The sequence below is a fragment of the Nicotiana attenuata genome, unplaced genomic scaffold (genome assembly GCF_001879085.1).
Source record: "Nicotiana attenuata strain UT unplaced genomic scaffold, NIATTr2, whole genome shotgun sequence".
Classification (NCBI taxonomy): domain Eukaryota; kingdom Viridiplantae; phylum Streptophyta; class Magnoliopsida; order Solanales; family Solanaceae; genus Nicotiana; species Nicotiana attenuata.
In genome coordinates, this window is record NW_017672311.1 from 60,165 (window position 1) to 76,371 (window position 16,207).

The following is a 16,207-nucleotide window of genomic DNA, read 5'->3' on the forward strand; positions in this document are numbered from 1 at the left end:
GAGAGCGGAAGGAGAAAAAGGGAAAGAAAGTATGGAATATTAGGGTTTTATGAATTAGTTTAAAGTTGGGGTGAAAGGGAAAAAAAAAAAGCTTGTTTGGAATTTTTTGGTAGACGAACTAAATTATTTGGGGATTAATCTCTACATTAATTTATCCCAAATTTGACATGATAATAAGATATCAAAAATTAAGTTTGGGATTAAATATATATTATATTTGATTAACGATATAACTTTATTTCGGGAAAAAATTTTACCGTCAGCAATATAAATTTAATCTCACGCCTTATCTCACCTTGTCTCACTTTATCCTGGTCAAACAACATCGTAGGATTTTCTGAATAAGTTTAAATAATTAGAGGCCTCGATTTTAAGCTCTAAAAATAAAGAACTTTCTCATATGGAGTCTTTCTCCAAGGAATGGGTCTCATGTGAATTTGGGTTTAGTCGGATTAGTGTGTTTTCGACACTTGATGTATAAAATATTTGTATAGTTATGTCACTTATAAGGTAAATATAATTAAATTTTTTATAAACATAAAATAATAACTAACATACTATCATAACTATATTAAAAAGAAAATTGTCACAATTAGTGCATATAACTTAAATCCTTAGAGAAGTGTTTTTGACTTTATATTTTAGGAAAACTTCATTACACTGTCTTGAAGTTCGAGAAGGAGATAGTTCAAGCTCCATAAATTTTCCCAAGAGTTTGAATTGTGTATTTCGAATACCAACTCCTCACATAGATTTTTTTCAAGAGTTTGAAATTTTGAATTGCATATTTCGAACTCACTCACATATAAAAGTTTTGAACACCGACACACTATGCTGGAATTTTTCTGTGTTTTAGCTATAAATATTTTTGTCCAAATTTTATTTCCGCATCAAAAAATAACTAAAACTTGAATAGTTTTGAAAATGTGGTTAAATATAAATTAGCAATTTGAAAAGTGGCTATTTACCTAATGCTTCCTGACTAATCGCATGCATTTCATAGTGCTAATTCGCATGAAAATTTTGCTCCGTGAACCATTGTTAATGATGAAAAATGTTTTTCATACTTTTCTAAATCATTTTGAGGTGACAGTTTTAAGAATTGTCACAACATAACATACCTTCAAATTATTGAATAAATAAACCAAAATAGCTTTATTAAGAAAACACAGAGAGTTGCCACTAATGTGGGATTAGATATAACTAAATAGAACAAATTTCAATTAATGGAAGGTTAAATTTGCTCAGTAAACACACAAGAAGAAGAACAACAACAACAACAAACCCAGTGTATTTCCATAAATGGGATCTGGGGAGGGTAGTGTGTACGCACACCTTACCCCACCTTATAGAGATATAGACCCTCGGCTCAAGGAAGTAAACATATAAGATAAGAAAGAAAAATGATGGGAAGAAATTGTGGCTGCAAGCTGCAGCACCAATACTAACATCAGCTTCTAATTCATTTCCAGGAAACACACAAAAGACAGTAATTTGTGTGGGAAAATATATCAAACAAACCAACAACAATAGAAACATAAGGACTGTGCCAGTTTTAACCAAAGGCTTCTTTTTAGTCCTCATAAAGAACTCACCACAACAAAAAATTTAAAAAATAATCAAGCTCGGCCTCAATCCCAAACTAGTTGGGGTCAGCAAAGGGACGAAACACGGGAACTCTACAAAGGTTATCCATCCTAGTACTATACTCGCCCAAGCACATTTAAATTATAGAATCTGGTGCGTGAGTGCTGATATGATTGCATCCTCGAACATATTACTTTTACACTGGGCATCAATCTACAACCGCCTCAAACTCACATAAGCTGTTTTATCTTAGCACCTTATCTCATATGAACCAGCTTTAGTGATATAACGAACCCATTCAACTGTGTTGTAGCCACTCTTCTCCCACACCTGCACAGAGCTAACCACATGAAGCTGAATTTCATACCAAAGAAAAGTACTATTGAATTGTAATTTTGCCAAACATACCTTGAGAAACCGAACACGCAATCCAGATGCTGTAAACATGGGAACCTGCATTCGAACAAGGAACTGGTAATGAATACTAGAGCCAAATAAACCACAGTAAAACAAGTTATCATGCCAAAATTACGAACTGTAGAGGAACACAATTCTCATGTGGTAGGGGGACAAATGTGTACCTGAAATTCCATCTGAATTGGCGGCCGAGTCAAGGACTTCTTCTCTGTAATTGTCGAAATTAACTCAACCTCAGCACTCAATGTTGACTCAGTTTGCCCCGGAAATTTTCTTATTCTGCACCACATTGCCCATATTGAAAATTCTACTCTCGGAAAAACCAGATTTAATGGAGAAGAATGCAGCAAAAACAGATAAGTGACTACTGACAAAAATAGAACATGATCATTGTATAATTAAGTAGTATTAACAACAAAGTGACAAACTCCTTGATCCAGAGAAAAATGGAAGTAAACACACTTGTATGCTTTACTACAAACTAGAAACCTGAAGTAGTATATATATAAAATATAAACATAACATAGAAGAAAGAATCCGGAAAAAAAAAAGAGACGCAGGAATTTTCAAAATTGAGCCATCTATTACTATATACATCCAGGACCTAGTGAAATGATCCTCCTTTTGCCAGACTATCTGATGTTACACACAACTGATCTTAGGTTAATTCAATTCCTCCAATTAGTCCCAATAGGACGAGAAGTGTGAACATTGGCTTCTCCTACTCTCCCTCAAGAGCACATGAAGTTGTCAGACAGTGTGCACTTGGAGGCAAGCAACTCATGCAAAGAAAATACCATATTGTTCTTAATAGAGATTAGTATCGTACATGTGTGTAAGGTTTTCTACATTCTACATAAACAAATTTACTAAGATGAAACTGTACGCACTACGCAATTCTACTTGCTACAAAGAAAGCATCCATAGGTATACATGTGGAAATACCTGTGATAGCATGTGCACACAGACACCACATGAGTAAATACCGGTACATGTGATAGGCACACCCTAAGCTAATGGTTCGGCAACAAATAATTCAATTGCTCCAGGTTGAACAAAAATGGAGCAGTGTGAACCGTGCATTATTATCTAGAGATGAAGAATTAGGAAACAAGCTCCTTAATAGTGTAGTCATTTTCAAAAACAGTACAACAGTGAAAAACAAAGAGATTAGATGTGGAAACTCACAGATTAATACGGACGAGAAATATCTTCCCGTCCACATAATTGTTATTTCTGTTTTTCAGTTAATTTTCTTGCATTATCCATGCACAAACATGCACAAGCTTTCTCATTTTCTCCTTTCTTTGCTAAGGCCCGTGCTTTAATTGCACTTTGTCCTATAAGTCCTAGCAAAACTTGGCGCTTCTCTGTGCTTTTAGTTTTGAGTTTTGACAACACCAAGTAGCAGATAGTAATAAAACAGATTTTTTTTATTGGTTAGTAATTAGAAACAGATCTGTAAAGAATAATTAAGTGAATATGAATGTTGCCAGGATGATCCAAGAAATTCTGCTGGTGGGAGAATTTGAAGTGATGAAAGAGCTGTGAATTTCTATGCATAGTTCGGTTGAAGGACCGCACAAGTCAAAATGATTTCATTAATAACTCAACAGGGTGATGCCACAAATATAGACAATATGAGCATGTAGACTATTTTCACCTAACCCTACGCGCTTATGTATACAAAGCGTATCCTCTTTACACCAAAGGCATAAGAGAACAAACTTTTCATGTTTCTTAGTTCTATTTTTTCCAATCCATTGAAATATCCTTCAATTCCTTTCCTTCCATTCTTTTTTTCAATTCCTTTCATTGGAAATTGACAAAAATGACATGCTGGCCAAATCTGAAGCTCCATCTCGGGGATTTTCAAGAAGCAACTAACAGATACAACTATGTTTTACCGAGCAGACTAGTATATTGAGATTGACTCCTGATTCCATAAACACCAGCTCAAATAATAAGCAATTATGGCTAAAGACACAATAGCATCTGTGAGAACATCTATAGCAACTTAAGAAAGTATAAGGTTCAGGCCTCCAGGACTGTGGCCTAGTGGTATGAGCACACCTTGTGATGCGTGGGTTAGGCGCACGCCACAGGTTCGATCCCTGCTGCAGACCTAGTATTCAAGTGGAGAAGGTAGAAGGGCGGGCCCATTATCCACCGAGTTTCAAACCGTGCGACACTGGCCCTCAGAAGTTTCTCGGTTACAACAAAAAAGTAAGCAATTCAGGCCACTAAGCCATGCAAAAGGCAAGCCAATCAAGTCAGATGTGCTAGAAGATGAAGGGTTTACCAGAATCTACAGAAAACCTATACACAAAATATTATCCCAGTTTCTATACAAGGATGACTAATCCAAATCGGCTCATTTCAATATTTTCACAATAAATTGATTCATTTGTAATGGAGTACACCCTTAAAACGATTTTTAATTGACGAACAGAGTGGTCCTTCCTTTATGGTGTCTGATACACGGAACTTTAGAAACCCCTTCAATCCCCCATTTCTTGAGGAGGTAAGGAACGCCGAAACCTCCATGTAAATTTTATTTGCTAGTGATAAAGAGGAGGATTCCATTAAAAAAAAACAAAGAAATCAAGCTTTTTAATTGAAGAAACAGACAGATTAATTGCGTTTCAATAGTATATGTCAAATTTGCTACGGCATCTGGTCTAAATGTGAGTCAGACGAAAAAGAAGGCTTCATGATAAAAGTTTGACCACATCTTCAAGAAATAAATCAAATGGAGGTAAAAATTAATGCCAACCATGATTAAGCCATCGAATACTCACTTCCACACCAAACAGTCAATGGCTGGATTATACTTTGCTCTCCCTGATGTCACCTGGAAGCTTGTTTTTGCAGTTTGCTTTGGCACTGGAATTTTAATGACAACTCCCAGAGCAAACATTTTTGCACCAAACACACTCTTAACCTGAAAAACAACACAAGTTTAGCAACAGTAAATCAAATAAGACAGATGCTTCAAATTGAAATACATTCCATGTCAAACCTTAACATTCACTTCCATACGTGTACGACCTAATTCCTTGATAGTTGGTAATACCCGGAAAGGAAGATTTACTCCTTCAGTAATACGGTACCTGAAGATAAACAAATTTCAGGTGTTATTATATAAGATTATGGACATGAATATGAGTATAATCTGTAACTACTTCAAAATGAAGTTGCCTACATATTTTGAGCTTAAAAGCCCACACACACACACACACACACACACACATATATATATATAGACTGGTCATCACTTTCCAAGTGATCAAAAATATGTAGATGATAAATCAAAAGGTTACACTATTTCAATTTCAATTGCTCAAAGATATAAAGGATTTTTTTCATGTACTTCTCTCAAATTGAATATTCTCTTGGAACTTTCAAGCTGTTTATATAATACTTTTAACTTTCCCACAACTTATTTAGAGTTTGGAACGCAAATGATTACTTACGAGTGGGAACATGAACAGACTGGCAGCAATAGGAGGAGAAAGAATACATTTGATTTGTTGGATATTGGAATGTCGATAATAGGACCCATCAAGTTCTTGATTACATAAAATTAGAAGTAAATATTCCATTTTTAGGAGAAAAAGACATCAATTTGAGACACCCAATAATAGAAACCATTCGGTTTTAAACAAAATAGCAGTTTGAGTTTCAATTATCTTGGTAATAGCAAAAGAAGATACTAAACACTTTAAAATCTCTGAGTTTATACTTCGCAGTGAAAGATCAAATCATAATTCAAACTTAAATTCTTCGCAGTTGTGAAGGTATATAATATTGACTTTTGTAGGATGCTTAAAATATTCTACGAGGTCTAAAAAGGAAATTTGTTATAAAATAATAAAAGGGTTAGGAGGGATATAGAGAAAGAATTGTAGAGATGCTGATTATCAAGAATATTGATGCATTGGGGTGAGGAAGCCTCCTATTTATAGGAGAAAAAACCTTGTTCTAGAAAACAGTGCTAACTTTTATGGAAAGAATTCCAGCTACCATATAATTTCTTTCCTTCTTGGAAACTTTTCTTTCCTGCGGCTGGTGGATTAGTCATGGTGCTCACAAACTGGCTGGGACACCACCGTTATTAAGAAAAACAATAATAATAATAATAATAATAATAATAATAATAATAATAATAATAATAATAATAATAATAACAATAACGGACTCCTTACCACGACATACCGAAAACAATTTCTGGGACAGACACACTTGATATTTGTGCTGCCTTAATTATTGTACTATTAATCTAATTTGACATTGAGCAACTTTTCAAGGACGTTCAGAATTATTCTACTAGAACAAATGAAGAACAGTAGTTAAGCCTTCTGGTTTGAGAAGAGAACAAAAAATAGAGCCCAAAAAACAACGATGAACAGAAGGAAGTACAAACTTACTTCATCAATTCAAATTCACCATCAGGCGGCACAAAGCTGACAGTCTTTTCTGAGTTGAATCTTGTCAAATTTACACACTGGTGGAAAGTAACGTCATCAAGCTCAATCGTTTTGCCGCTGCACCGGGCGGCAGAGAAATATACCATGTTAAAAACAGAAATAACTATCTAAACATGCAACTGCTGAAACTAATATGGAGTCCATACAGCTAGATAATCACAAAGTCTGAAGACAGTTAGCATTATGAAACTGCAGAAAATGGAGAAACAACTGAAAGAAGCAGAATGGCACAAAGTGAACTGCTATCTTCACTCTTTAAGGTTATAAGGTTAACTGATATCAGGTAACCTTTGAAAATTTACAAACACATACTCAAAGGCACCTGCAAAATAGATGCTCTATACTTGTAATATCCTATAATACAGAACATCTGAATTGTGTTCCAATGGAAATCCCACTTTCATGTAATACTATAGAACTGACAATTTCTCAGGCATTTCCTACTACTACATCTATATACTATAGCTTTCAAATCTTAGGAATCGTGAAACAGTTATATGTAAAAAGAAGCACATTTTACAAGTAGTAGAAGCATTTTACGACTCTTTTCTAAAATATTCAAGAGGATACCATAACATTCGGTGTAGGTTAGGTAATGTATATCTCACCTATAAAGATACATCACCGATCTCATAATACACGATTATTACTCAGAAGCAAAATGCTGAACCTCTAAACCTACTGTCAGTGACGATGCACGGACCTACCAGTTTCAGAAGGTTGCTAGTAATTCTCTAAAACTACTAATCCCTCGTTCCATTTTTTAGCATAAATGTTCTTTCCACAACGAGGTGCAATGATAGAGAAAGATAATGTTCAATTTTTTCCTGTTTGAGGAGATCAAGTTTAGACTTTGAAGAACTAAAAGAATCAAACTCTCCAGGAAAGAAATGGAAAGAGTATAGTAACCTAGAGTTCACAAACATTCGAGTGACATTTCCTGAAACAACTAGCTCAACAAGGTATGTCAAATTGACATAATCACAAAGGATGAAACACACAATTATGCAGACACTACCTCTTAGCAGGACGGGACTTGAGCTGTGACTCTTTCTCAAGACCAATTTTATCATTTAATCCCAACTTCAGATCAGGCATTCCAGAAAGGAAGCATTTCATGAGAATTTTCCCAGTTACATCACAACGGAGGACGCTACCTGCAATTGTTATATATTAATCGAGAACCAAAAATGGAAGAAAAATAAGAGAAGAAGGAAAAAAGCATCCACCAAAACTACAAAACTTTATACCTTTTGAAGACATAAGGAGATTAACACTTTCCACAATATCCAGAAATACCTGTTGAATATATAAAGTTTCATCAGAAACCCATGTATACTTGTGAAGATAAACGATCTAAGAGATTAAGAAAGATAGCAAATAAACTACCTCATTCTTCTTATAATGAAGACCCTCCCTGCGCCAACCAACCGCACCAGTAACTTGTAATGTTGCATTTGGAACTGGCTTATCTACATGCTGCAGGATTGTGTGCAATTGTGAAGGGAGAAAGGGATAGATATTATACTCAAAATTCCTCGTTTATCTCATTGCTGTGATATATCTCAAGAATGAATTTTATAAATGTAAATCAAACAGAAAGATCAATCTCAATCAACTTTTCAAACCACTTTGGTCATAATATGGAAGCAAGCACGTAAAATAACTAACCTTGGATGAGAAGGATGACCGAACACCTTCCTGAGTAATATAGAGTTTCAAGATTTCAGGTGAAAGATTTTGAGGGTAACCGAAGTCCATAATTTCTGTGTTTTTATACAAATAAAGAAAAAAATCAATTACTATTATACACATAAAAGGTTACTTCATAAAAAAGGTTTTTTGTTTGTCAAACCCAGATAAAAAATGTCAGAAACTAAATAATCTATGAAAAGCTTACCGTCCAATAGCTCATAAATCAAAACAAAGTTATTACGAATGGCATCTTCATCAAAGGCACCACCAAAATATGATTTGAATAATGTAACAGCCTGCGAGAGAATTGGGGATTGCAGTTCTATTAATCTTGTGGTAAAACCGAATCACTTACAGAACAACAAACAGAAAAACACATTTAGGCAATAAAGTCATGGTTATGCCATTATGTTTCTAACCTCCATTTCTTATGGGGTACCAGAAATGCCCCTTTATAAGACAGATTGTATTAGTACATTTAAGGAAAGGTCCACTAATTCTATATAACTAAAGCATTGGAAACTATATCGGTACCGGAATGCTTCTTATCCATAAGACAAATACATTTTTTGATAAGGTAAAAAAAATTTAATAATGGGTTACAAGCAGTATACCAAGAAGTAGAGAATCTACAACATAATATGATTTTCTATGAACAACACCAAATCCTCTATATGAACTGGAACTCTATGAGTGCCCCAAAAAGAAACAAGGAAAAAGAGGCTATCCCTCAAATATACATCTTTGTTCACTGCCCCTTCAAAGCTCTTATATATCTCTCCTTCCACAAGACCCAGATGAGTGCCAATGGCACAAGTTCCACGCTCTCAGAATTCTCCTTCTAAAAGTCCATCTAGCGAGTGCATCCTTTACTGTGCTCATTGCATCCTGAAGCATCTCAACATCTCACAGCACGGGCGAGTATCCACTTGACAATGTAGGAGGGGGAGATCAACATCTTCACCAGAACATATGCACATAAAACACTAACAAACGTATGCAATCCTCCTTTTACAAAAAATTTCAGCTCTCAGGATTGCTCCTCACACTGCCACCAATTAGAAAGGCACACCTTTCTTGGTGTCCTGGGAATTCCAAACCGATAATTGTAGAAAACTCGATTCTTCCCTCACTAAGAGCTTATGATAATACGACTTCAGTGAAGACAATTCATCGCTTCCTGCTCTTCATCTCCATTGAATAATGTGTGATGTACTTAGCTTGTAAAGCATTTCAACTAGACCTTGGAATTCATCAACTTCCCAGCCTTGAAGGTTCCTCCTAACCTTTATATCCCATGAACTCCTCCCCCCTGCCCCACCCTCCACCTTGTAACCTTTGGATATGTCGTACTATCGACTCCTTCTGGCTTGAGAAGCTGCAATTGTTCGGGAATGTGAGTTTCAAAATCTCTTCTCTACACCACCTGTGACTCCAAAAGCTGATTTTACTGCCATACCCAACCTTGAAATTTATGTTGCCGATGAAATCTTCCATCCCTACATAATATTCCTCCAAAGTCCACATTCAAAAGAAGTGTGATATTTTTAGTCCTCCATCCCCATTCTGCCACTCCATACTTTTCCACTATCACCTCCTCCATAGAGAATCTCCATAACTAATACCCTTAGAGACTTTTTGAAAACTAAGCGATGTTTCACCCCTCGACCCCCAGTCCCCAAATTCCTTAGGAGACATAATATCCTCCCACCTTACTAAGTGGAACTTCCTCTCCCCATTTGTTTATCCCACAGAAAGTTCCTATGAAACCTTCGCAATTTACCTATGATATTGGCTAGTGCATTAAGGAAAGACATGAAGTACGTAGGAATGCTCGACATAGTGCTCTTAATTTGGTACTTCTTTCTCCCCTTTGGGCAGGTACCTCTTTTGTCGGCCTGCTAGCCTTTCCTCAACTCTCTCAATCACTGAGTTCCATATTGTTTGGTCTTTGTTGGGACTTGGGAGTACCCCAGAAGTAAATTGAGATAAGCAGTTGGAAGAGCTCCAACCCTGCAATTGAGCAGTGGTGCTAGATCTTCAATATTGCCACATCACCTACCAAAATGATCTCACACTTCCTAACGTTACCTGGAACCACATAAGAATCTACCTCAGATAACTCAGCCAGTTTATGTCTGCATCACAGAACTAAAGTGATGTCTACTTCTCGTTATGGAACCTCACTGTGTGTTGCCCCTCAAGAAACCATCTCCCACTTCTCTATCCATCATTCTACCCAAGGCTTCCATTACCTGAATGAAAAGCATGAGAGGTAACGGATCCCCTCAAGCTACCCAAAAACCACACAGGCTGCCATTCACTAAGATTAAAAATCTGACCATGTGGATATGCAGAACTTGATCCCATAAGACAGATATATAAACCTGCTCATTTGAAAAGGTTTCTTTTTAATAGCAACCAAAGGCTATTATTTGTCACTTTAGTGAACCTAAAAGAAAAGATAGCAAAACTCAACTAGGAATGGAATTAGTCGCCAAAAAAATTTTAAAAAAAGGGGGGTTGGGGGGTGGAGGAATAGAAAACTACTCCAACCATATTACGCAACAAAATACTTCCCCTCTGCATCTTAACAACAAAAACCGGATGTTCAGAGAGCAAGAATGTACCTTCTCCACTTACCCCCCCCCCAACCACCACCACCCCCAAACAAAAAGGAAAACATAGAACATGAAAGCTTTCGTAGCAAAAAAATAAACAGCAGTGCTTGAGACCGAAATTATCAGGTGCACAAGTAAGATTCTGATAGCAAGAGGAGAGTTACCTCAACAACAAACTTGAATGCACATGCAACATTTGCATTGCTGCTAACAACAATCACAATATAGACATTGCTAATTCTCATGTACAAAAAAGAGCAGCCTCCAATCTGCCGGACAGGACATGTACCAAGTTCTTTTGACTGCATTATATGCATCCGGAAAGCATCTACCATATTCCCTCTGATAAAATATAAAAAGTTTTATAGTTAAATGAGAAACATAACAGAGTAATGTAGTAAGCTACGTTACATCAGTAAAGTGAGTTTACACCAAAAAAAAACAGATATCATATGAGTTTATACTAAAATTCTAACATGGTCGGAGTTAAAAAAAAAGTTTGCTTTAGCAATGCAAAATTTTACACAGGAAACAGTACTTTTAGTTAGCGAAAATATTATACCATAGTTAATTTTTCTTAAACAGCAATACAAACAATGCAAAAGGTTCCAACTTTGAGCTTATAGCACCACCCATTACAAAAACGAGCAGCAAAACTCTAATTTGTCCATCAAACTTCAAAACTCAACAATTAATTATCTTAAACTAATTCCATAAATCAAAATAAACAAAAAGCGAGTCAAAAAATAAATAAATAATTGGGAATAAAATGAGAAATACCCAACATCATCGCGGTAGAGGCGATTTATAAGTACATCTCCACGAAGATTCAAAAAATATATTGCTGAAGCCGCCACTGGCATGGCTGCTAATCAGAAATGATCCAATTTTACGATAATAGCCACCAAATCAGATCAAAATTTGAGATTCCTAGGGTTTTTCAGGTGATTTGAGGGGGAAAAGTGTTCGATTTGGGGAAAGAAACTGCTTTGATTAAAAAAATATGAAATGAAATGAAAATTTGTTGTTGAGATCTTAATTATGCTTTTTGATTATTATAACGCATGTGTTCAATTCGTCCGACGAGCTGGTTTTACATTTTAGAAATGTTTATAAGGAAAATCTAAAAGTGCTTATCCCCCATGTTTTTATAAAACTTTTTCATTTTATAACATCCAAAAGTACAAATTTATTTATCCACCACTTCTAGATTTTTAACATCGCATTAACTTTTCAATTACGTACTCCCTCCTTCACTTTCAGTAATTCACTTTTAACTTTGTACTCTCTTTAAAAAAATTAAAAAATAAGCATGTATTTTATAATTTTACTCGTAACATTAATAGCATTTCAAAAAGTCCTGGAAAATAATTTAGGGATTTAATAGTTAATAAAGGTAAAACATGAAGAAAAAAATTGTCTTTGAAGGAAAAATATTTTATTAAATCTCTGAAAGCTCTCTACAAATAAGCTATCAATACCCATATTTATAATAGTACGAAAATCTATTTAACTAGAAATAGGAAAGCTTATTCCTATATGTAATGACTCGATCGGTCGTTTTGAGCATTTCCATCCCGTTCAGCTATTTGAAGTCTTGAGTAGCATCGTTCTATGTATTATGACTTATGTGAATCGTCGGTTTTGGTTTTGAGGTTATTAGGAATTGATTTGGAAAAAATGGTTCTCAGCTAGGAAGCATTAAATTGGAAGAGTTGACCAAGTTTGACTTTTTAGTATTTGACCTTCGGATTAGAGTTTTGATAGTTCTGTTAGCTCCGTTGGGTGATTTTGGACTTAGGAGCTCGTCTGGATTGTGATTTGGAGGTCCGTAGTAGAATTAGGCTTGAAATGGCGAAAGTTGGAATTTTGGAAAGTTTGACCGGGAGTGGACTTTTTGATATCGGAGTCGGATTCCGATTTCGGAAGTTGGAGCAGGTCTGCAATGTCAAATGTGACTTGTGTGCAAAATTTAAGGTCAATCGGACGTGATTTGATAGGTCTCGGCATTGGTTGTGAAAGTTTGAAGTTTCAAGTTCATTGATTTTGAATTGAGCTGTGTTCGTCGTTTAGATGTTGTTATGGGTGTTTTGAGGCCTCGAGTAAAGTCGTGTTATGTTATGGGACTTGTTGGTATGTTTGGACGGGATCCCGAGGGGCTCGGGTGAGTTTCAGACGGGTTTCGGACTATTTTGGACCATGTTGTTATTGCTGGTTTTCTGGTGTTTCAGTTGTGCTTCGCGATCGCGGATGCAGAAACGTGTTCGCGATGGGTATTTTGGTCAGTGCAGTGTTTGTTCTTCACGTTCGCGCTTCCTTGGTCGCGTTCGCGATGGGTTGATGTGGTGTTCTTCGCGTCCGCGTGCAGGGATATGCGTTCGCGTAGTGTTGAGGTTTGGCAGCTGGGAGTTGGTGAATTCTTCAACGCGATCGCGAAATGTGAGTCGCATTCGCGAAGTTTTGGCACCTGTGGTCATCGCGTTCGCATGGGGTGTATCGCGAACGCGTAGAGTCTTTTGTTGGCAGTGTAATTTTGTTCGTCGCGAACGCGATGCATTTCCCGCGTTCGCGTAAGAGAAATGCCTGGACAGATTATAAAGTACTACATTTCGAGGGTTTCGGCCATTTTTACATTTTTGGAGTTATGGAGCTCGGATTGAGGCGATTCTTGAAGCAATTTTCACCATATGAATTGGGGTAAGTGTTCTCTACTCGGTTTTGGTTATATTTCATGAATTTATCTTCGATTCTAGCTTTTGGTTGATGAATTTCAAAGAGTAAATTGGGGGTTTTCGCCTAAAGTTTCATAATGTGAATTTTTGAGTTTTGAACATCCATTCGGAGTCGGATTTGAGTAAAACTAGTATGGTTGGAATCATAATCGATGGGTTGTCGGATTTATAAGTTTTTTTGGGTTCCGAGGCGCGGGCCCGGGTGTGACTTTTGGCCGATTTTGGATTTTGATTAAGGATTCAATCTTTATTATTTGGAATTGTTTCCTTGGGCTTTAATTCATGTATTTGAGTTGCTTTTGGCTAGTTTTGAGCCGTTCGGAGGTCGGTACGTACGAGATGGTATTCTTGGAGCATCGTTTGGCTGGCTCGGTATTAGAATTGGCTTTTTCGAGGTAAGTAACACTTCTAAACATAGTGCCGAGGGTATGAAACCCCGAACTACGTGCTATGTGATTGATGTTGAAATGACACACATGCTAGGTGACGGTCGTGTGGGCGTGCACCGTGTGAATTGTGACTCCATTATTTCTGTGGTACTGTGCGGTTACCCGATCTTACCTGTAACCATGAAATTTCTACGTACTTGAGCTATTGAGTTGTGATCCATGTTAGAATCCATGTCTAGACTACGTGAATATCCTGTTGGGACCCACTGAGATCATTCCTGCTGTTGAGCTATCTCCTTTCATTGCATTACATACTCAGTCATAAGCATTCATATGCGTATCATATCTCAGTCTCTGTTACTATTTATTGATACATCACATCATTCTTTTTGGACTGATATTTCATGACATTAAGAGCCCGAGAGACTAGAGATATTGATGACTGAGTGAGGCCGAGGGCCTGATTGTGAGGACATTTATGGGATCGGGCTGCACACCGCAGCATATTTCATTGATTTATGCCATGATTGGCTTGATATAGCGCTTGGGCTGAAGGAGCCCCTCCGGAGTCTGTACATACCCCAGTGAGCGCACCTACTGGGTGCGAGTGTCGAGTGATTGGGAAGATTGATTGACTGTGAGGACTAAGTGAATTGATACTCTGAGAGTATGCATATGATTTTATCACTGAGTTGCATCGCATTTGGCATGCACACTTGACATACAGGCATAGAGATGCATTTTTTCTCGTGTTGTACGGTATCACGTCATTCATGTCTTCTCACGCATCTTGACATATGGGCACAGAGAGTTATTTTACACTTGCTACCTGAAAAGAAAATGAAACATCATATTTATTATTGAAAGGTTTTCTGGGAAAACTCACAGCTTTCAAACTTACTCATATTTTCATCATTTTTCGTAAGATATTTTGAATTTTCACTGATTTACTTGAGAAGCATAACTATTTTTCGGAAGTCATGATTAAGCTGAGCATGTTAGCTTTGAGTTACTTCTTTTATTACTTGCTTTATGTTGTTATGAACTGTTGTTGGCTACTGGGTGTTGAACCTGACCAATGTTCCAGCTCGTCACTACTTTCAACCTAAGGTTAGGTTTGTTACTTATTGAGTACATGGGGTCGGTTATACTCATACTGCACTTCTGCACCTTGCATGCAGATGTTGACTGATGATGTTGATGTGTTCGACGGAAGCTGGACTTGAAGACGTACCTACGTTCCCGTAGTAGCTGCCTCTTGTTCATGGTAGCCGTAGATTCATAAAAACTCTGTTTATGTATTTTCGAACAGATGATGTATTTATTTCATACCGCTTTGTAAATTCTACTCTTAGAAGCTCGTGATTTGTACTACCAGTCCTTGGGAAATGTATAATATTCAGATATTTTCTTTTACTTAATTGTTTTATTAAACTTCATTGGAATTGGTTAGTTGTTAATTGGCTTACCTAGCGGGTTGGGTTAGGTGTCATCACGACTAGTTGGATTTTGGGTCGTGACAAGTTGGTATCAGAGCTCTAGGTTCATAGGTTCTACAAATCATGCGCAAGTGTCTAGTAGAGTCTTGCGGATCGGTATGATGACGTCCATACCTATCTTCGAGAGTCTACAGGACATTCAGGATATACTTCCCATCTTTCCTTCCTTATCGTGCGAGCTCTATTCAGCTTGAAGCGTAATTCTTTGAATTCCTTCCATGCCTTCGTATGCCCATGTGAGCGCTTGGTATTAGCTATGCATTGACGACTTTTGATTCCATGGATTAGGTGTGAGATGTGATTTCAGTGTGCTGATGATATGCCAGTCTGGAGGACTTGAGGCCTGGTATTGACTGTAGCTTGAGCACAAAGATTTTGATTGTGTGAGCATGTGTTTTTGGACTTATACGTCCGGTAGTGTCCCTATGAGTAGAATTCGTTGTTACGTGATGAGTATGATGTGACCGCGAGATGTGTTTATATGGCTTGAACGCGATGAGAAGAGTTTGCTTGAGACGTAGAAAGGACTATTTGGTGTTTTATTTCGGTCTTGATTTGACGTATTGGCTCGAGTTATGGGTATGTTGAGGGAATATTTCATGTTGTTTAATTGCGGAGTGAAATAGATTTTCGTGTCTTGTTGCGAGTTCAGACTCAGGAAGATTAGGTGATTGCGTAGCAGTTGTGGATGTGAAAGGGTATGTAAAGAGATGTCAGCTTGAGGCTAAGCAGGTGGGTTATAACTTGCGAGGTAATCTACGAATGTGTGATTTTTAT

General features: G+C 37.0%; 1 protein-coding gene across 1 annotated transcript; it reads right to left on the reverse strand.

Moving 5' to 3' along the window:
- Nucleotides 1–1,369: 1,369 nt before the first annotated feature.
- Nucleotides 1,370–11,953, reverse strand: LOC109212686 (AP-2 complex subunit mu-like). The gene is made up of 13 exons (XM_019376356.1): nt 11,591–11,953; nt 10,975–11,152; nt 8,395–8,485; nt 8,166–8,260; nt 7,884–7,973; nt 7,745–7,793; nt 7,513–7,651; nt 6,435–6,551; nt 5,027–5,117; nt 4,806–4,948; nt 2,169–2,283; nt 1,996–2,040; nt 1,370–1,917 (listed from the first exon to the last, which is right to left on the reverse strand). Exons 1-13 carry the CDS (start codon nt 11,671–11,673, stop codon nt 1,837–1,839), a joined length of 1,317 nt encoding a protein of 438 aa, XP_019231901.1. The 5' UTR covers nt 11,674–11,953; the 3' UTR covers nt 1,370–1,836.
- Nucleotides 11,954–16,207: the final 4,254 nt, after the last annotated feature.